The 21,418-nt window shown below is 43.0% G+C and overlaps 1 protein-coding gene across 5 annotated transcripts in view; it reads right to left on the minus strand.

Annotated features, from left to right (window-relative positions):
* The window catches only part of Mrrf (mitochondrial ribosome recycling factor), a 75,469-nt gene that overhangs the window by 20,880 nt on the left and 33,171 nt on the right, over positions 1 to 21,418 (minus strand). For 4 of the 5 annotated variants that reach the window (XM_036183603.1, XM_036183601.1, XM_036183604.1 and 1 more), the window contains exon 6: positions 11,287 to 11,446. In XM_036183603.1, coding sequence (XP_036039496.1) covers positions 11,287 to 11,446 — 160 coding nt within the window. Of the gene's footprint in view, positions 1 to 2,809; positions 2,874 to 11,286; positions 11,447 to 21,418 lie in introns of those variants that run through there. The other variant, XM_036183605.1, reaches the window with a different exon arrangement.

The following is a 21,418-nucleotide window of genomic DNA, read 5'->3' on the forward strand; positions in this document are numbered from 1 at the left end:
CATAAAGTTATTTTATTGCTACTTCCTAACTGTAATTCTGCTACTGTTATGAGTCATAATGTAAATATCTGATATGTAGGATGTATAGGATATATACTATGCAACCCCTATAAGGGTTGTTAAACCCCCAGAGGGGTCGCAGCCCAAAGATTGAGAACCTCTGCTTTAGAATGTCTTATACATCAGCTACTCTAGTTCAGAAAGCCTTTAGATGAACTGATATAAAGACTAAGACTCTAGAGTTAGAAAATCAACAGAGAAAATTCAATAGACACAAAAATGCAAATTACAACAGGCTACACCTTCAGCTATCATTAACAAAACTTGATGCTATAGTTCCTAATTACAATATTCAAAACCTGCAAGCTACAGTGAATGGATAAGCTCCCATATTACAGGTAGAATTCAAATTGATGCAAATGCTCAAACTATTTAATTCTCAAATATCTCAACTGGGAAATTATCAAGTGAGCATGATCTGAACGTAAAATTCTTCTTCTACTATAATTATTATTTATGTATGTGTGCTTTGGCTATGTGTATTTTGTGCACCAAGTGTGTAACTGGTGCCTAAGAAGTCCAGAAGAGCATGTAAGATCCCTTGAACTGGAATTACAGATGGTTGTGAGCCACCATGTGGGTGCTGGGAATCAAATCTGGGTCCTTTGGAAGAACAGCCAGTGTTCTTTAACAACTCAGTCATCTCTCCAGCCCCAAGCTTTTTTTTTTTTTAAATTCTTTTCTTATTTTATTTATATAAGTGTTTGTCTACATTTATATATGCACCATGTGTGAGCTTAATAACTGGATGTTGGATTCCCTGAAAGTAGAGTTATAAACCACCATGTGGATTCAGGGAATCTGGGAAGAACAACGGGTGCTCTTTATCAGTGGCCAACTCTCCAATCCCTAGCCTCCAAATTCTTAAATGCTAGCTGTAAAGAGGTTTATATGGGCTTAATTTTTTTTAAATTTATATTATGTGTGTGTGCCTGCATGAGTTTCTGTGCACTACATTAAGAAGTGTATTATGTGTAGTGTGTGTGTGTGCCTGCATGAGTTTCTGTGCACTACATTAAGAAGTGTATTATGTGTAGTGTGTGTGTGTGCCTGCATGAGTTTCTGTGCACTACATTAAGAAGTGTATTATGTGTAGTGTGTGTGTGTGCCTGCATGAGTTTCTGTGCACTACATTAAGAAGTGTATTATGTGTAGTGTGTGTGTGTGCCTGCATGAGTTTCTGTGCACTACATTAAGAAGTGTATTATGTGTAGTGTGTATGTGTGCCTGCATGAGTTTCTGTGCACTACATTAAGAAGTGTATTATGTGTAGTGTGTATGTGTGCCTGCATGAGTTTCTGTGCACTACATTAAGAAGTGTATTATGTGTAGTGTGTATGTGTGCCTGCATGAGTTTCTGTGCACTACATTAAGAAGTGTATTATGTGTAGTGTGTATGTGTGCCTGCATGAGTTTCTGTGCACTACATTAAGAAGTGTATTATGTGTAGTGTGTGTGTGTGTGCCTGCATGAGTTTCTGTGCACTACATTAAGAAGTGTATTATGTGTAGTGTGTATGTGTGCCTGCATGAGTTTCTGTGCACTACATTAAGTATAGGTACTCAGGAGGCTATGAGAGCTGGTCACACTGCTAGGAACAGGAGTTATAGGGGTGATGAGCTGCCTGATGTGGGTGATGGGAAATGAACCTAGGTCCTCTCTGTAGGTGAAGCAAGCACTCTTAATTGTGGAACCAACTTTCCAGCCCCCACCCCAACCTAATTTTGAATAGTGAGAAAAATGACAAAAATCTAAAGTTATAGGATGAGGAAACAGATGGACATGGCACTACAGTGGCCATGGCAAATTCTTGGGAGAGAGAATACAATTGACTGAGACCTTCACATGGGTTCCATCTGTAATAATAAAATTGTGTTTGAATAGTGCTTCAAGATATTCTTAACATCTTGGAGATGTGATCATGCTTTCCTTCAATTAAAAAAAATAATTCAATATAGAAACGTCTGTGTGAATATCTGCAGAAAAACTAATCTATAAAATAGCTAAACAAAAATCACATATTAAAAACTAAGCTTGGGCAGTGGTGGCACACACCTTTAATCCCAGCACTCGGGAGATAGAGGCAGGTGGATCTTTGTGAGTTCAAGGCGAGCCTGGTCTACAAAGAGTTCCAGGACAGCCAGGCTACACAGAGAAACCCTGTCTCAAAACACAAACAAAAACAAAATAAAACAACAAGAAGAAACTAAGACACATGCCAGAACCTTTTCATTTTTATTAAACATTTTCCATAATATAGTCCTTTCCCTACCTAATCAACTTCATGTTCTTTCTCTCTCTCCTTCTCTCCCTCTCTCCCTCCCTCCCTCCCTCCCTCCCTCCCTCCCTCTCTCTCTCTCAAAAAAAAGAAACAAACTAAAAAGTCAAAACAGAAAGGAAGGAAGGAAGGGAGGAAGGGAGGGAGGGAGTGTGTCAGCCCTGCTATGTTGAAAGGCATCGCTTTGCTTCTTCCTTGGAGTCACTCACTACCTCTGTCTCTTACAGTCTTACCTCTGCCTTCCTCTTCCACACAGATCCCTTTGACTTGAGGGAGGAGTTTGATAAAGACAACCCCGACCAGTTGTGGGTCTCTGTGCTAATTATCATCTACTGTGAAAAGTTTCTTTGATGAGGGTTGATCAATGCTCTGTCCTATGGGTATTGCAAATATGTCGTTAGGAGTAATTTTATTGCTAGGTTCCTTCAGCAGAATAATAATAGTACATTTTCCTCTAGGCCCATGACCTACCTAGTCTCAGTTTCTTGGCCACTTTATCGGAGTTATGCATGGGTTTTCACCACAAGGAATGGGCCTTAAATAAAAAACAAACAAACAAAGGGGTAGTTTGGTGTCCCTGTAGCGTGTCACTATTACATCAGTCCATCTTGCAGGCAGCCTCTGTTGTAGGCCACAGGGTTTGCAGTTTGGTAAAAGTGATCACTTTTCTCTTCAGGGGCCATGGAAAGTACTTTCTAGCATCAAGAAAACTAGTCGGCAGGGGTGAGGTTTCTAGTTGGACACCACCTTGATTTACACATGTTGAGATGACATAGCTGTCTTTAGCAATAGGGCCCTACCATCGGGGTATAGAGAGTAATCAGTAGTTTTAGCAATAGCCTATGATTTTTTTTTTTTTTTTTTTTTTTTTTAGGGGGCTGGTCTTTGGGACCTTTTTGGACAAGGACTCAACAAAATGTAACCCACTCCTGGCAGTGGAGGTTATACTTGGTGGTATAAAATGCCTTTTTACTTGGTGGCAATAAGATGTCTAGTTGGGGCACTGTCTCCCTCGTTATATGGTGATTCCATTTCAATTTCTTTCATATGTGCATAACATGCCAAAATCGTAACATTCTTTCTTTTAGTGATGGGAAGATAAATAATATGTTATTTAGGTCTGTATTGGTCATATCCCGCCTAAGAAACAGAACATATCAACTTCTTCAGGAAATTTTTTTGTTTGTTTGTTTTGTTTTGTGTTTTTCGAGACAGGGTTTCTCTGTGTAGTTTTGGTGCCTGTCCTGGAGCTCACTCTGTTAGACCAGGCTGGCCTTGAACTCACAGAGATCCATCTGGCTCTGCCTCCTGAGTAAAGGCAGGTGCCACTGCTGCCTGGCCAGGAAGTATTTATTAAGAGAAAAATTGTTGAAGTTCTCTGTGTTCGTCTGCAGTAAGTATGCATGCCTTTCTAAGGATGAAAAGATGATTTAGTAGGTGTTGCAGGCTCCATTCTAAGACTAAATGGAGCTGAAATGAAGGCAGGCAGTGTTAGCAGGAAGCACTGAGGGCTAGCATAGGATGCAGATCTGTGTGCTCAGCAGCAGGCAGCTGCTTGACATCGTTATTTGCTGACCACAGGCGGTGGCCAGGAATTAGGAACTAAATCCATGGCTTGAGAGAACAGACAGTAAAAGGGTTTGCTGCAATTGGCCCCAGGCTGCAAAGGCTACCCAATTTTAAGCTGGAAAAGCCCAGCTCCTGGGCTGCTGGGTACGATGAAGAGTGGATGGACTCAGGATGGCAGCTACCCCTGCTCCGCAGTCACAAATGTCTGAGACACTTCTGGTCCCTGGAGCTGCCTCTCAGAGGCCAGGAGTAGTGCCCAGCAAACACCAGCATTGCAGGCTGCCAGCCTGGGCCAGCCAAAGGTGAAGGACGCAGGAAGGTTATTAGGGTGGAAGGACTGAGAAATGGAGGGATACCCAGGCTAACAATCTGAAAACCTGGGAGAATAGAAGCAAGTGACATTTCCACTCGGAGTCTGTTTCCCCACCCATCAAATGAGGTGCTGGCCCTTCCTCAACTAACAGTTAAGTAAAAACAGGACTATACAAGCATGCAATAAGCTGGTTATCTTATGCAAATGCTGAATGTGACTTTTACCACCACTTTCTGACTCCAAGCTAATCCATCAACAAAGTATTTACAAGCTTTTTAGACCAGCTGATAGGTACAAAAGGCCCTTGGGGACAGTTCACCTGCAGGTTCACCGTTTTCATCTTTATCAGACTTTGTAAAACACTGATGATTACTGATACCACCAGCAAGAGCAGCTCCTACTGCTGAGTACTTACTACATGCCAGACACTGGGTAACAAGCCACACAACACATGAAATGCTTCTGTCTCCTTTAGCATGCTTTCACCTAGCAGCTGCATAAGAGTTTCTACTGTATAAAATCTTTCTGTTTCTGTTAACTCATTATTGAAATCCAGCCATCTCACATAGCCCCCATAAAGTAGACAGAACAGTTACTGTCCCCATTCTACAGAAAACTAACCCAAGGTAATCTTGGGCAAGATGGCTCTGGCCATTCTGCTCTACCCACTAACTTCTTGGGTGATGTGGTATAGCCCAAAACTCATTCACTCCTGACTGGCAATCCTACTCCACAGCACCTGGCCTACTCCTTCCTCATCTCAGCTCCATGTTGTGCTGGGGGCATGAAAGGGTTAGTTCCATTTCCTTTAAAATCACAAGGTCAGGAAGCAGAGTGGATGAACAAACAGAGTGAAAGTTATCAAGGACCATTAACATATTAGTCACGTTTAAGCATGTGTGTCTTCTGGTCCTCCAATCGCTCTTGTGAGATGGGCACAGGCCATCCCACTTTACAGATGAGCAAAGAGACTCACAGATGAGTGGAGCCATTGCTCAGTTTCACAGCTGGGAAGTAAAAGAGCTAGGGCTTGAATGCCTGACTCCAAAGCAAGAAGCATTTCCACTCTCGTGCCTCACCTTATAAAATTACGACACTATCACCAACACCACCAGGACCTCTGTCATTACTGTGTCTGCTGGTTATCACTTAAGGAAAATGGAAGACTTTAAGGACAGAGCATGGGGTGACAGGACCACAGAGCACAGCTCTGGGCAGGCCTGCACACAAGCCATCCTTCCTGAGGACCGCCTTACCCAGTCTAGCAGCCCTCCCCTCCTTCAGCCCCACTAGCACCAGGCTTCACTCATTCCAGAGAGTGCTGCTTCTCAGGGAAGGCAGCACGCAGTGAAAGGATCTTGGCCAGAGTCACTGGAGGTTTCTGCCAAGTGCTTTAATGTTCAGCAGGCCCATTTATGACAAACCAAAGCGAAGGTACCACAGCAGGCTGGCAGATGTCAAGAGTCCTGAGCAGTAGAGATGGCTGGGCTAGGGGCTGAGGGAGTCAGGGGTCAGATACAGTGACTGAGACAGAACCTATAGCTCAATCATTTCAATCTCACACACCAAAGATGAGAGAAATATTGTTATAAAAATATTTCAAAAGAATTTGACCAAAGAATTTTGAAAACAATTTTAAAAAGATCAATTTCATACAATAAAAGGCTGTTCATAATCCCATCACTGGAGTGGCTTCTGATATTTTGATAATTACAAGCTATCAATCTTTGTATGCCTGTGTATCTTTAAAACTTCCTTATCAGACTTACTCATTTTGTTTTATGTGTGCGTGTTTTATGTGCATGTATGTAATACACCACATATGTGCTTAGTGCCCACAGAGGTCAGAACCCCTGGAACTGAGTTACAGATGGTTAGGAACCATATTATGAGTGCTGGGAACTGAACTTGGGTCCTCTCTAAGAACAGCCAGTGTCTTAACCATGAACCATCTCTCCAGCTACAGCTTTTCTTTATAAAAATGTAACTGTAATGTTATTGTATAGTCCACTATTTTAGAAAATAATAAATTCATCAGTGTGGTGGTGCATGCCTTTAATCCCAGCACTCAGGAGGCAGAGGCAGGCAAATCTGAGTTTGAGGTCTACAGAACGAGTTTCAGGACAGCCAGGGCTACACAGAGAAACTCTGTCTTGAAAAAATTAATTAATTCTGAAAATTTTTCATGTCAATGAAATCTTTCCCTAACTTCACTACAGATTCCAATGAACGGAACTCCAATGGACACAAATAATGACTTTCAGGAATTTGGTTCCTAGTTTTCTATCATTATACATAACACACTAATGAGACACAGTCCTGTAGACTAAGGTTGAAAATTTCTCTTAGACATGTTCCTAAGTTATAGATCAGAACTAAATGGTTGGGGCAACTGTCATACTATCCTCTAGGAAGGTTATAAAGATTTATTATTAACAAGAACAAACAAATTATAAAAGAGGACATAAAGCTAATGGTTTCTCTAGTTCTAATCTGTCATGGTGGTTTATAAATTCAACAGTAAAAATGTAAATTCCAACATGAGGCACTACAGGTACAGATGGCCTTAAAAAACAAAAACAAAAAACTGTATAGGTGTTTTGTCTGTACATCTGTGTACTAAGTGTGCCCGTGGGACTCAGCGAGGCCAGAAGAGGGTGTCAGATCCCTTAGCGCTGGTGTTACAGATGGTTGTGAGTCTCCTTGTGGCTGCTGGGAACCGGCCTCTGGAAGATTGGCCAGTGCACTTAACTGCTGAGCCATCTCTCTGGGCCCCAGAATGGTATACTAACTGCAGAGAAGTTCAGTAGGACATACAGAATTTTAGTCTGATTAATTTTAGTGTGTGACTTTTTTATAATAAAGTTTATCTAAAAATAAATATTTTAAAAATTATTTCTCTAGAGTGTAAAAGATTATTTGAAGACATGCAAAAAATTGTAAGCTCACATTAAAATTTTTTAGTTCAGCCAGGTACAGTGGCACATGTCTGCAATCCTTACACTCAGGAGACTAAGAAGGACTGCAATGAGTCTGAGGACAGCCTGGGCTACATAAGGAGTACCAGGCCAACCAGGGCTACATAGCAAGGTACTGTCTCATAAAAACAAAAACTCAGTCTAATGTTAGAATCTAGTAAAAGGTAAAATAAGCTGGTGTGGTGGTGCATACCTATAATCCTAGCACTCAGAAGGCTGAGGAAAGAGGCCATGAGTTTGAGTCTCGCCTCAGATATGGAAAGGAAACCATGCATGTGTGTTTGAGAAGAGACAAACCACACACTTGGAGTGGTTTTAGAAAGATATATTAAGAACCTTACAAACAACGCATTTCTGGGCTAGGAGCAGAGCTCAGTGGTAGAGCACTTACAAAGCATATGCAGGGCTGAGTTCAATCCCCAGCATTAAGGAGAAAACAAACAAGCAAACCAGTGCATTTCTCTTGCCAGTGATCTCCATTTGGCATAATCTACCTCAAGAAAACACAAAGACTCAAAAAGAAGATAGTCACTGTAACCTCTGTAACCTCACTAATACAATGTTTTAAATTTTAAAATAAGTTTAATGAAATAAAAATATCTACAAGCAAGAACTTCTAAAAGATAATTTTGCATATGGGCATAAGATGAACTACTTAGCAATCATGAGAAGTGGTCATTTGCAAAATTTTTTCAAACACAAACAGTGCCTTTATTAAAAAGGAAAAATTAAACCTTGGCTCAAAAGTTTACATAAACTGTACATCCTCAATACTGTTTAAAGCTATGCATTGAAAAAAAGAAAAGGACCATTTTAATATGCTGAGAGACACCTCTGCATTTATGGGATGATTCTCTTCCACATGTTAAACAGTCTTCACATTCTACATTTTCTTTATATTACTTTGATAATTAGGAACAAAGAAAAATTTAAATTGTTAAAGCAACAATCAGCCAGCAGCTTTATTACATAAAGCAAAGCAAAAACAAAAGCAACAGCAGAAACTCCTTTGGTGCCATCCACACAGAGAAAGGAACACACTGTAGAGTGCACAGGGCTGCCTCCATTACGTCGCTACCCAAACTTCAACTACACAACTGTAAGTGAAGTTAACAAGATGGAACTGATGTCAAGACCATGGACAAGGTGCACACTGAGATGCTGGTCACCTCTACTCTGAGTAAGTGACTGTCTTCACTCTGTCTTACAGGAACCAGGCAGTTTAGTATCAAAGGACAAAGACTTTCCACTTAGGAAGCACTGGAAAGAAAGGATAATCTGAAAAGGATGGGAAGCCAGTGGTCATGAGGGAAGACTTCTGTCAAGGTCTATGTCAAGTATGTTTGAACAAGAGCACAGATTATCTGATCATTCTTGTTCTTCAAGGAGCAAGGACTCTGCACTCTAAGCCAGACTCCAACTTGTTGAATGAGGAATCTGACAGTTTGGCAAGTCCACAGTCTACTACCAGGAAGCAACACAAGGGCCAAGTGCCCACTGAAGAGATGGAATCCCCAGGATACCAAGGAGGAGCAGGCTTTGAGCCCTGATCAGTGTGCTCAGAGATGGACAGCCTGAACTATGACAGTCCCTCCGAGGGAAGACAGGAGGGCAGAAAGACAGCAAGAGGGGACACTTGAGACTTAAATGCTAGGCATCCTAATGGCACCTTCTAGCATTCCAGGAACTCTTTCAAGGGAGAAATTACCAAATTCTTTTTACAGGAAAAACAGACCCCAAGGGTCAAGTAATTTCTCCAAGGTCACGGAACATCAGCTGCAGAATGGCTTTTCCTTTTGCATCACCAGCTTCTGGTTCTTTCATAGTATACTTTTGCAGAAACTATCAGAAAACATTTTAAAAATACACGTTCAAAGCCGGAGAGATAGCTCAGCAGTTAAAAGCACTTCCAGAGGATCCAAGTTCAGTTCTCAACACCCACATGGGTGTTTTAGCTACCTGTAACTCCACTCCAGGGGATCTGACATCTTCTTCTGGACTTGGCGGGTACTTGCACTCACCTGTATATTCCCCACATAAAAACACATGTACACACAACGTGAAAAATCTTTTTAAAACACCATTCTAGGCAATATACTGAATCAGAAGATGTAGGAACAATGCTCAGGAACCAAAATTCCCCTACGTGATTGCGAGCTGACCTACAACCAGCATGCTAAATGCTGGTCCAACACAAGGGCAGCGACTCACCCCACGCCTCCTGTAGCCCCAACAGCTCTCCTGCGCTGCTTGCTTCTTCTTTCACACTCCATCCTACCCCATCTTTCTCCAGCTTTCCTAAAATGATGCTTTCATCATGAACACAGCAACTCTGAGGCCTACCAAACACTCGGTAGGACATTACTCATTTCAGCTCCTAAATCCTGATAAATTCCCTTCTTGCCTCCATCTTGCCCCTACAATGCACTCTACCTGGCCATCACAGTTACTTTTCCAAGGTACACATGTGATCTCATTGTCTGAAAAATGAGAACTTTCAAGAAAAAAATTCCTGGGCATTACTGCAGATTCAATGACTTAGTATCTTGGAGCAGGCTTCAGATACTTGTCTAGGAGGTAGGTACAAATGCACACACGTGTGCATTAGTGTAAAGACCATGTGCTTTTATCAATCACTCTCCATCTTGGATTTTGGGTCAGGGTCTAATGGGATTATATCGCTAGCAATCCACAGAGTCTATTTGATGAGCAAAGAAATTTATTTGGGGGTTAACTCACAAGACAGAATAAAGGCATTTGTCACAGGATCTTGCAAGGGCGAAGCATGGTCCAATGCTGTCTCTGGTGAGTTCTGCCCTGGTCCATTCCAGCATCAAAAAGCATGAGGTATCGAAGAGAGCACACATATGTGCATCCTAGGTCTTAAGGGTCCCCAGAAGCCACACCCAAGAGGCATGTACCTCAAGGTCATAGGCAGGTGAACAGTTACCTGCGATGCTTCATGTCTTAAAGAACCACCCACTACAAGGGTCTCTCACTGAACCTGGAGTTCACCTTACCTAGAATGTCTGGCTAGTGAGCCCCAGGGTTCCTCCGATCTCTGCCCCTTCCAATCCTTATGCTGGGATTTCAGGCAAGCACCTCCATGATCAGCTTTGCATGTGGGTTCTGAGAGATCTAATTTAAGTCCTTATTATTGCACAGCAAACGTTACTAAATGAGTCTTCTCCCTAATTCCTAGACATCTTCATTTTCCTAAGAGTAAATGATTCATTAAATGTTCACACACACCTTCAGAACCCTATGAACTTAAGTATATACTTCTAGCAGCAATGCTATCTGGTTTGGCTCATGTAACAAGCTCAGCCAACAAGAAGGGGCAAGAGCAAGTCCTTAAAATGAGCCAGATGTGGAAACACCCTGGACATTGCTCACATTCAAATTCCTTACCTGGTATATAGGACCTTTTATGATGTGGCCACTCTGCTTGCTCACTCATTGCCTTGACCCATCCTAGGATTAAGCCCTGCTGGCCCAAGTGGAAGTGTTCTTTCACACCATCGCGCTCTGCACATGCTGGTCGACCTGGCCTCAGTCCTTTCACTCCAGGAGCACAGCACTCAGCACACAGAGAACACAGCTGCTCACTCCTCTGCAGTCAGACAACTAGACAGCAAGGCAAGCAGCCCTAGTCTGGATCCCATCTCTCCAACTATCAGCAGGAGTTGGGACCGGTTCCCAGAGTTCCCTGAACCAGGTCTCCTCACCCTCCTCTTACAGTGCTGCTGAGCTGCTGTTTCAGCAGTGGGAACTGAACGAGGCCTTTGTGAATGCTGAGCATTTGGCTATTCTTCCAGCCTCTAACTCAGTTTTGTAGTAATGAGGGAAAATGAAGTAAAGTGTCCAGCACAGAGCCTAGCACACAAACAAGGATCAAGAGCCTCTTATCCTCTCGGTGGATCCTTCCAGGGTCTAGCATAGGCTAGACTTAGAACAGAGACTTGGTGTTGATGATGTGGATAAAGTGACTAGAGGCACTCTGTTTTGCTGTCCTCGCTTCAGACATGAGTACAAAGACTCCTTGGATCTGTCAGACACATAAATACTACATCTGTTGGCAACAGTACCTGTTTCTCTATGAGCCTGATGGTGTCCTCTGAGGCTTTGTCCTTTGATTTCTTCAGCTTATTCACTGCATTAGTGCGAACCTTCCGTAAATTTTCTTTGGCCTTGTTGGTGTTCTGTTTGGCCAGTTTTACCAGCATTTCTCTATGTTCCCTGGTTACTCTGAAAAGAAGACACACACAAAGTTGAACACACTATTCTTTCTAGTAAGACACTGACCTCCAGCCAAGAATTTAACACCACTCTGTTCACTAGCTCAACAACCTATAGTCTTGACCTGTCAGCTGATGACCTGACTCCTGACAGATACCAATGACCATGCTTCTTAGTTCCTGAGGAGTTATCTGGTTAAAAGCAAGTAAGAGACATTATGAAACTGACAGGCTAGGTGGACCCAGAGTCAAAACTCAACCATGCTACTTACAAGATGCAGACTTGTCTTCTCAAAAATCCCAGCTGTCTAACGGGAATCCAAGGGGTGGGAGGAACTAAGATGATCATGTGACTCATTTACTATTGACCCTGACACATTTTAAATGTTCAATAAAAGGAACCAATCAGCCACAATTAGCTTTCCATTCCATAGCAATGTAAATGGGGGACACTCAGAAATAACACTATTGCTAAACTCTACATCACCCAACCGTCATCATCCTGATCATTATTACACTCAGGAACATCTCAAAACTAACCTTCACCATCTGGATTAACTATGACAAAATATTTAGGAATCACCTCAAAACCAAGAGATAGCATGAGTGCCTCTGTAACGCATAACAACTGCAGCACTAGTTGACTTAGTAGAAAGCATCTTTGAAAGTATCCAGCATCTTACAAGGGCTTGGGAAATGCTATCAGCCTGTTATTGTTTTCTTTGTGTGTGCTTTGTGTATGGCTCTGGCTGTCCTGGAACTCACTCTGTAGACCAGGCTGGCCTGGAACTCAGAGACCTGCCTGCCTCTGCCTCCCCAGTGCTGGGATTAAAGGTGTGTGCAACTCAGATAAATGTCAGTTTTACCATCTGCATCTTCATCATCATGACAATGAGCATAAACCGTTAAGGCATTTACCACACACAGCAGTTACTACTTCACATTTAATCATCATGACAACATAGCAACACAGCCCAGCATAAATGCACTGCCTTCCTTTCTCCATCTTGCAAACACTGAGTGCCAGGAGCTGAGGTAATGGATTTAGATGAAGACAATAGACCTTCATCCCACTCCTGTGAAACTTAGCTAAAGAGAGAGGCAAAAAGATAGTCATCAAAGTGTGAGAAGTGCTGTGGTAACCGAAGTAGAGAAACAAAGGGAGCCATACATAACTGGATGTCAACATGCAGAAGATTGCAAATAGATCCATATCTGTCGCCATGCACAAAACTCAAGTCCAAGTGGATCAAAGACCTCAACATAAATCCAGTTATACTGAACTTGATAGAAGAGAAAGTAGGAAGTAATATGGAACACATTGGCATAGGAGATCACTTCCTAAATATAACACCAGTAGCACAGACACTGAGAGAAACAATCAATCAATGGGACCTCTTGAAACTAAAAAGCTTTTGTAGAGCAATGGATACAGTCAATAAGACAAAACAACAGCCTACAGAATGGGAAAAGATCTTCACCAACCCCACATCTGACAGAGGGCTGATCTCCAAAATATATAAAGAACTCAAAAAGATAGACTTCAAAATACTGAACAATCCAATTAAAAATTGGGCTACAGAGCTTAACAGAGAATTCTCAACAGAAGAATCTCAAATGGTTGAAAGGCATTTAAGGAATTGCTCAACATCCTTAGTCATCAGGGAAATACAAATCAAAACAACTCTGAGATACCATCTTACACCTGTCAGAATGGCTAAGATCAAAAACACTGAAGACAGCTTATGCTGGAGAGGATGTGGAGCAAGGGGAACACTCCTCCACTGTTGGTGGGAGTGCAAACGTGTATAGCCACTCTGAAAATCAGTATGGCAGTTTCTCAGAAAATTGGGAATAAGTCTTCCTCAAGACCCAGTTATACCACTCTTGGGCATATACCCAAGGAATGCTCAATCTTACACAGGGACACATGCTCAATTATGTTCATATCAGCATTATTCATAATAGCCAGAACCTAGAAACAACCTAGATGCCTCTCAACTGAAGAATGGATAAAGAAAATGTGGCACATATGCACAATGGAGTACTACTCAGCAGTAAAAAACAATGATATCATGAAATTTGCAAGCTAATGGATGGAACTAGAAAATATCATCTTGAGTGAGGTAACCCAGACTCAGAAGGACAAACATAGTATGTATTCACTCATAAGTGGATACTACAAGTGAGGGGAGGGATGGCCATACTGCAACCCACAACTCCAGAGAGGCTAGCTAACAGGTAAAGACCTTAGGAAGGACACATGGGTGACCCTGCGAAGAAGAAGTGGATGAGATCTACATGAGCAGACTGGGTGTGTGTCGGGGGGTGGCAGAGGGCGAGGAGTGGGGGATGAGAACATAGGGAAATGGAAGGATCGAGCTGGAACAGGGACAGAGTGGGAGAGCAGGGAGGAAGATACCATGATAGATGAAGATAGCATGGGAATAGAAAGAGGCAGGGTTCTGGGAAGGCTCTCAGGAATCCACAAGGATGACCCCACCTTGATGTGCTGACAGTGGTCCAGAGGGTGCCTGGACTTGTCTACTCTGGTGACTGGTCTAGCGAATACCCTGACTGTCATCATAGAGCCTTTGTCCAGTGACTGATGGAGGCAGATGCAGAGATCCACAGCCAGGCACCAGGCTGAGCTCTGGGAATCCAACTGATGGGAGAGAGGAGAGATACTGCAGGCCAGGGACCTTGAGATCATGATGAGAGGACGTGCAGAGATGACCGGCCACTAGTGGAAGCAAATAAACTGTAGACTGGTAGCTGTGGAGCCCCCATGGGACTGGACTAGGCCCTCTGGATACGGAAGACAGTTGTTTGGCTTGAAATGTTTGGGGGGCACCCAGTCAGGGGATCGGGATCTGTCCCTGGTCTATGGGCAGGCTTCTGGAATCGGGTGCCTGTGGTGTGGCACCTTGCATAGCCTTTATGCAGTGGGAAGGAGCTTGGACCTGCCTAGGCTCAGTGTGCTGGGCTCTGCTGACTCCCCATGGGAGACCTCAATTTGGGGGATGTGGGGATGTGGGGTGGTTCAGGAAGAGGGATGGGGGAATGGGGAAGGGAGGAGGGGGAATCTGTGGATGGTATGTGGAGTGAGTAGAAATTTTCTTAATAAAGAAAAAAATCGAAATGAAAAAGGTGGGGGGGGGGGCATAAAGAAGCAGCTCAGCCCAAAAGACATTCCTAGAGAAATGACTTCTAAATATGGTAGGTGACTAGGTCCACTCAACACTACTCAGGGCTCTTGCTCACAGGCACAAGCAGGAACACATGTTCCTACCCTGAAATTAGACTACAAAAGTTGCATGATCTAAGGAAATGTGAGTAAAAATATTGGGTATCAGCTCGGGGCAGAAGTTTCTAGGGGCCATTTGTTTCCCTGGGTCATAGTACAAGCTGAGATAGAAAGTCCATCAGCTCATGAAGAGTAGTACCTAACACGTAGTTTGAGAAATGCATGTCTATTGTTACAATCCATGGTGAAGTGCTATAAACCATGGTGACTGGGACTTCTTGTTACTGCAGCATAATCCACACTATCCTAACTAATACACCTCACTCAATCTGAAGAGTAAATTCAAGTTTCTAGTGCTGTTAGGGCAAGAAGGATTTCTAAGAAAAAGCATGTATAAAAGCTTTGAGGTGCAAGGAAATCATGTTTCATTTGAGGACCCAGAAAGAACAGATAAGAACAACAAATGGAGTAACAAGAGCTGAAGGCTTGAAAGCTATATCCTGATGGTCTTATTAGATCATGAACCCTGTCCTAGTCAAGTTACTATTGCTGTAATGAAACACCACAACCAAAAGAAACATGGGAGGAAAGGCTTCATGTGGCTTACACTTCATCATCACTGTTCATCACTGAAGAAGTTCAGGACAGGAACTCAAACAGGGCAGGATCCTGGAGCAAGGGGCTGATTCAGACACTATGAAGGGGTGCTGCTTACTGGCTTGCTCAGCCTGCTTTCTTATGGAACCCAGGACCACAAATCCAGGGATGGCACCATCCACAATGGGCTGGGCCCTCCCCTATCAAGCATTAATTAAGAAGATGCCCCCAGCTTGCCTATAGCCTGATGCTCTGAAATGGTTATCACTGCAATGCTTCCTGACCCCTCATATCAACAATCCTGAGAGAGTTGAGTAAGCACAGTCCCAAGTTCTAGGCACAGCAATGATGATTCAGTGGCAGAAACCTCCCAAGTTTGGGTACATGCTCAGTGTGTACTGGCAAAGGTGTATGTTAAATATTTCATGGCATCTACATATCCTCTACTCCATGACAAAAAGAATTTTTAAAAAAGCCAACCTCTGAAGATAAAGCAGATAGCTGAGTTAGGTGACCTTAATAATCCCCTCCAAACACCTCCTCAAATTAAGAGTTCCATTTTTCCTAAAGAAGAAACTGAGTCTCAGATGTGAAGGGACTGGCCCACGGGCTTAAATGACAGAACTGGGATTCAGACCTAGATCTCTCTGGCCTGTATCCTTGTAATCTATTTCAAATAAATCATGAACTTTTACTTCCAGGCAGAAAGCTTTCAAAGTCGTAATATGAAGCTTAGGACTGAAAAGGACAAAACCACCATGTCAGGAGTTTAGGGATTTGAATCTGCTCTTGTTACTTTTATGGTTTTTAATTCACTGAACAAAAATCATGCTGACATGTTTAGGTCTCTTTTTTGTTTTGCCAAAGCATATGTCAGTATAAGGAAGGAACAGGAAAATTAAAACTTGATCCACTGGTTCAAAAAGCCTAATCCTGCTGAAATACTAGGAGGGCAGAAAGAAACGAAGCTGGAAGAAACCTCTTAAACCTCTCCAAAAAGATCTTCTTGAAATACTTCAATCTTGTGTTTCATACATAATTTGCAATAGGTATCTGACTATTGAGAAACCTTTAATAAAGAAAGCTAACTAACTTTTCACTGCTTTGTTTATATTTCAAATAAAAGGAAAAAGCACACATTTTGAAAAACGTAAATTGGAATTCAAAAAGCCTCAAGAATAAAAGGCTATCTAAAAAAATGAAATCATTATATACAATGTGGCCTTAATACAATCTATTATTTTACATAAATGTTATTACCACCAACTAATATCAGTTTCTAATAGTGTATAACTATTACTGATATTGTCAAAAAACATGTTTTACGATTCAAATACACAGCCAACTGTCAAAAAATATATTAGGAGGCTGGGCATTGGTGGCGCACACCTTTAATCCCAGCACTCGGGAGGCAGAGGCAGGCAGATCTCTGTGAGTTCGAGGACAGACTGGTCTACAGAGTGAGTTCCAGGACAGGCACCAAAACTACACAGAGAAACCCTGTCTTGAGAAACATATATATAATATATATGGAGAAAGAAATACAGTAAGAACGGGGAGAGGTGAGAAGAGCTAGATACTGGGCACAGGAAGGCCCAGCAGGAAGCAGGGCAGATGCACTGGGGGATTCTGAGCTTGTATTGCAAAGTGAGTGTGAGGAAAGACACCTAGGACAACGGCAAGGCGCTGGTTTTGAAGCCAGACCCATTTTATTACCATCTGTGTCAGCAGAAGACAGTCACCCATGAGAAAGCTACCTAAGCAAAGACGATGAAAAAGGACATCTCAGAGAGTGGTTCAGAGAAGCAGGTACAGCAAGCAGACAGAATGTACCAACAGAGAAAGCAGCACATAGTAGCCTCAAATACATGATAGTGTTCATGGATGTCTTAATCAAACACATTTAATTGCTTCCTCATGAAGCAACAAGAGCACATCTGTTTTAGAAAAAGAAACATACTGCACTGTATTATGGAAATATCCTAATCCCTTTCTAGTCCAGTGATTAATACATCTGATCATCTGCAGCTCACATCCATTGGGCTCAGTACTCATGTTTGTGTTCCAGGCGCCTGAGTGTCCACTCTAAATTGTGCCCATTTGCTTCTCAAGCAATGGCTGAGCCCCTTAGCCCCATGCCAGATCCTGTGCTGGCTGACACACTTGACAGGAAAGGAATGCAAGTCTTTTCCCAGAGACTGAAAAAAGGCAGTGTGACCAGAGTGGAGAAAGCAGGAGGTAAGGACGTCCACAGCGAGGAGGCTGACAGGTGCAAAACCACACAAGCACTCCAATGTCATACTGAGTCATGTGTGCAATGGGATGCTATCCAGCCTTCAAGAGGAATGTGATTCTGATCCATGCACACATGGATAAATCCAAATGAAACAACTCCAACAGAAGGACACATGTTGTATGACTCCATCTCTATAAGGTTTCTAGAGTGGTCAGAGTCAGAGGGGCAGAAAGCAGAATGGGTCCCAGGAACTGTGTGTGTATAACTTTTTGATATATACAATTTCAGCTTTACAAGATGAAAAGCACTGACACTTAAACTGAAATTTTTTTAATGTGTATTTTATCAAATTTTGGTTTGTTTTGTTTGAGACAGGGTTTCTCTGTGTAGCCCTGGCTGTCCTGGAACTTGCTCTGTAGACCAGGCTGGCCTCAAACTCACAAAGATCGCCTTTGCCTCCTGAGTGCTGGGATTAAAGGCGTGCGCCGCCACCGCCACCGCCACCCGGCTCATATTTTTTTTTAAAGGGGAAGAGTACTAGTAAATTTTTCTACAAACAATGTGCAACACCACAAAAGAGGCTCGGGAGGTAAAGGAAACCCACCTAGACCAGTATTTTGTATGGAGAGCAATGTGCACATCCTATCTAAGCAGAGGGACCCTGGGCAGAGAGAGGGAAGCTGGAGACCCACTCTGCAGCAGCTTCTTGGCTGGGTGATGAAGACAGCAGCCTTTTCCACTATGATCACAGAGTCCTCCCACCACGATACAGGAGTTTTGGCTGAACTGGCAGAGTCATACTTTGTTTTCACAAACTCTGCCAAACAGGTCTTCCAGTAACATCCTGGTGGGGGCCTTCCTGCAGAATTCCTTGAGCATGTTCCCATGAACAATAAGCAGAGGGCATTCCCCGCTGGTAACCAACACACAGAAAAACCCACTGGCTGAAACAATACTTCCTATTGTTTCTACCAAACAGGACACATGTATAATGCTATATACCAGCCAGGGAAATCCCTGCTGAGTTGGGTCATTACAGCAAAACCCATTTATGATGTCTTTGGTCACTTAAAAAGTGGCATCAAACATAGAAAGATGAGCTTGTCCTAGGGCTCTGCTACTTGCTGGCTTCCAAACTTTGAATACTCTATGCAACCCCTTCAAGCTCAGTTTCCTCATGTTTAGAATAGTATGGCTACAGGAGGAGGCAAGGATTAAATGAAATGATGGGTGGCAAGGCCCTGGCACACTGCCAGCACATATGCACTGCAGGAGCACTACACAGGGTGGCTACACTAATTATTCTAACCACAGAACCTCCAAGACTTAGGGACAATAGGATGTGAGTGGTGAGGGAGAAAACACTTGAAAAGGATTTGGTTCCTTAAGGCTTTTGTTCATGGAGTGGGTGGAGAACAGCAAAGGATAAGAAGGACAGAGGGCCAAGCCTGGCGGCACAACCTGTAATCCTGATTACCTGGGAGGCTAACCCGAGGGTTGCCATGTTCAAGACCTTCCTGGACTATATACAGAGGGAGTTCAAGGCTTGTCTGGACAACTTTGTGAGACCCAGTCTCAAAACAAAGAGTAGAAAGAGGGCTGGGATATAGCTCAATGGTGGGACACTGGCCTAGCATGTGGGAGGACCTGGGCTCAGTACTCAAGTACTACCAAGAAAGGAAAATAATAGGAAGAGAGGGCAGCAGAAGGCAATGGGCAATAGAGGCCATGACTTCTGCTCCAATAGCAGGGGTAGTAAGCTAAGAAGGCAGCTGCACTCCAGGGAACAGCATATCAAAACAACACATCTCTGACAATTCCAGAGAGAAATCTTACCACCCTGTCACTGGGCAGTGAGGAGACTTCCCCTGAGCAGGAACACAGACCCACAGGCAGCAGTAGACACATGCCCTGCTTCACTGTTTGGGGGCAGGAGCTACTCAATGCTTTGGGGCCGAGAGTCCTGAAGAAAATGTTTCTGTTTGCATAGCCCAGCTAGATTTCCTATGTTTCTAAGTACTCTCCCCATCCCTCCCATTAACCCATCTTACATACATTAACATTTCACAAAGACATCAGACCAAAGAGAACCATACATTTGGGAAGGCTTACTACCACCTATGCTAATTTTAATTCCACCTAGGGACACAACTGGCCACATGCTTCCAAAGGACTGTACACTGACTGAAGTCCAGGTAAGCGGGGCAGGAAGAAAAAGGATGAGTCCCGACGCCAACTGCCAGCTGCATGGTCTCTATTACATCACCTATCTTCTCCTCACTCAGCTAGAAGAACCAGAACCCAAGCCCTGGACTAAGTGGCCAGAACCCTTGCTGAGGCTTCCACACACAAGAATGAGCACAGATCCGGCAAACAGGTGAGAGCTGACCTCTAACTTCTGCTCTGCCACCAACAGTCTGAGTAACCACGGACACTGGCTTTTTCTCTCTGAACTGCAGCCATCATCTATCTGGTGGAGTTCTTGAGGCAGGTCTGAAGACACTGGCAGGGTTTGAGGCCCAGGTCTGCCATGTCTCTTTCTCAGTTTCCCTGTGTGTCAAACACATCTAATTCTACTTATTAACTGGATTATTTGAGAGAATTAAATAAGTCAATAAATGTGATGGTACATAGTGATATACTCATAAATATTATTTGCTACCACTTTCTCACCTTTTAAATACATGACTGGGAAAGGGTTGGGTTAAGTGTTGCCTCTTGGTCATTAAGATGGCTCAGCTGGTAAATGCACTTATTGCCAAGCCTGACAACCTGAGTGTGATTCCTAGAACCACATGACACAAGGAGAGAACCAACTCATCAAAGTTTTCTTCTGACTGCCACACAAGTGCTGTAGCACACACATTGGAAGCAATCTAAGTAAATGTTTTAAAAATATTGTCTTCTACAAAGAACAAATGGTAGATGCTGGTTAAAGAAGCATATGTAGGCACTAAACTATTTTAAGTTCTAATAACAGAATAAATAATGGAGTTCTAGGATAAAGTAGTAGGAAGCACTTGTTAAGCATGTGCAAAGCCCATCTCCACACTGAACACCAAAGGGGAAGAAACCTAAGGCACTACCTTCTACTGCAGAAGAGCACAGCACAGCAGCTGCAAGCTGAGGCTCTGGAGAAAGGTGACCCTTTCCTTAACCTACTGACTGTGTGACACTAGGTTCAGAGAACCAAAGAACTTCTTTCCTCTGTGACAAACTAGGGCTGATAACCTAAGGACCCCCAAAGGGTTATTAGGAATGTATTATATGATACACAATAGCATCAGAGGAGCAGGGTGCACACAGGAGGTGCTCACACTCAAACACTGATCCTATGATTACATACTTACTACATGCTAAGCCCTATTCCTTGGTCTAGGGATACATAGATGGATAAAATGGACAAAGCTCTTCCTCTCTCTTCTCAAAGCACTCACATTCTAGCAAAGGAGAGACAGACAGTAAATAAATACAAACCTGCATAAGAAAATAAAGCAAGACAAAGATGTATGGAGGACCTTGTTATCTTTGCTATGGTGACATACTGCTCAATTCTATCTGCCTCATCATCTGACTCTAACATCTTTTCTGCTTCAGAAATAATAATAACATCTCCAGAGTGCTTTCCAAGTACACAGCTCTAAGCTGATGCATGCTGTGTGTACTAACCTGGTGACCATCACAACATTCCAGTGGCCTTAGTGTCATTACCTGGGGATATAGGTTATAAAGCCGAGACTCATAGATGAGCAGCAGATCTAAGTTCCTGCTGGACCTGGAATGTGAGGCCAACATGGTCTGAGTCCTGAATTTCATGCCTTATGCTACAGCCTCATTGTTGGTTAGTCAAATCCAGCAGCTATGCTTACAAGTGCACTGTACACTAAGACCTGCTTACATAT

The sequence above is a fragment of the Onychomys torridus genome, chromosome 4 (assembly GCF_903995425.1).
Source record: "Onychomys torridus chromosome 4, mOncTor1.1, whole genome shotgun sequence".
NCBI lineage: Eukaryota > Metazoa > Chordata > Mammalia > Rodentia > Cricetidae > Onychomys > Onychomys torridus.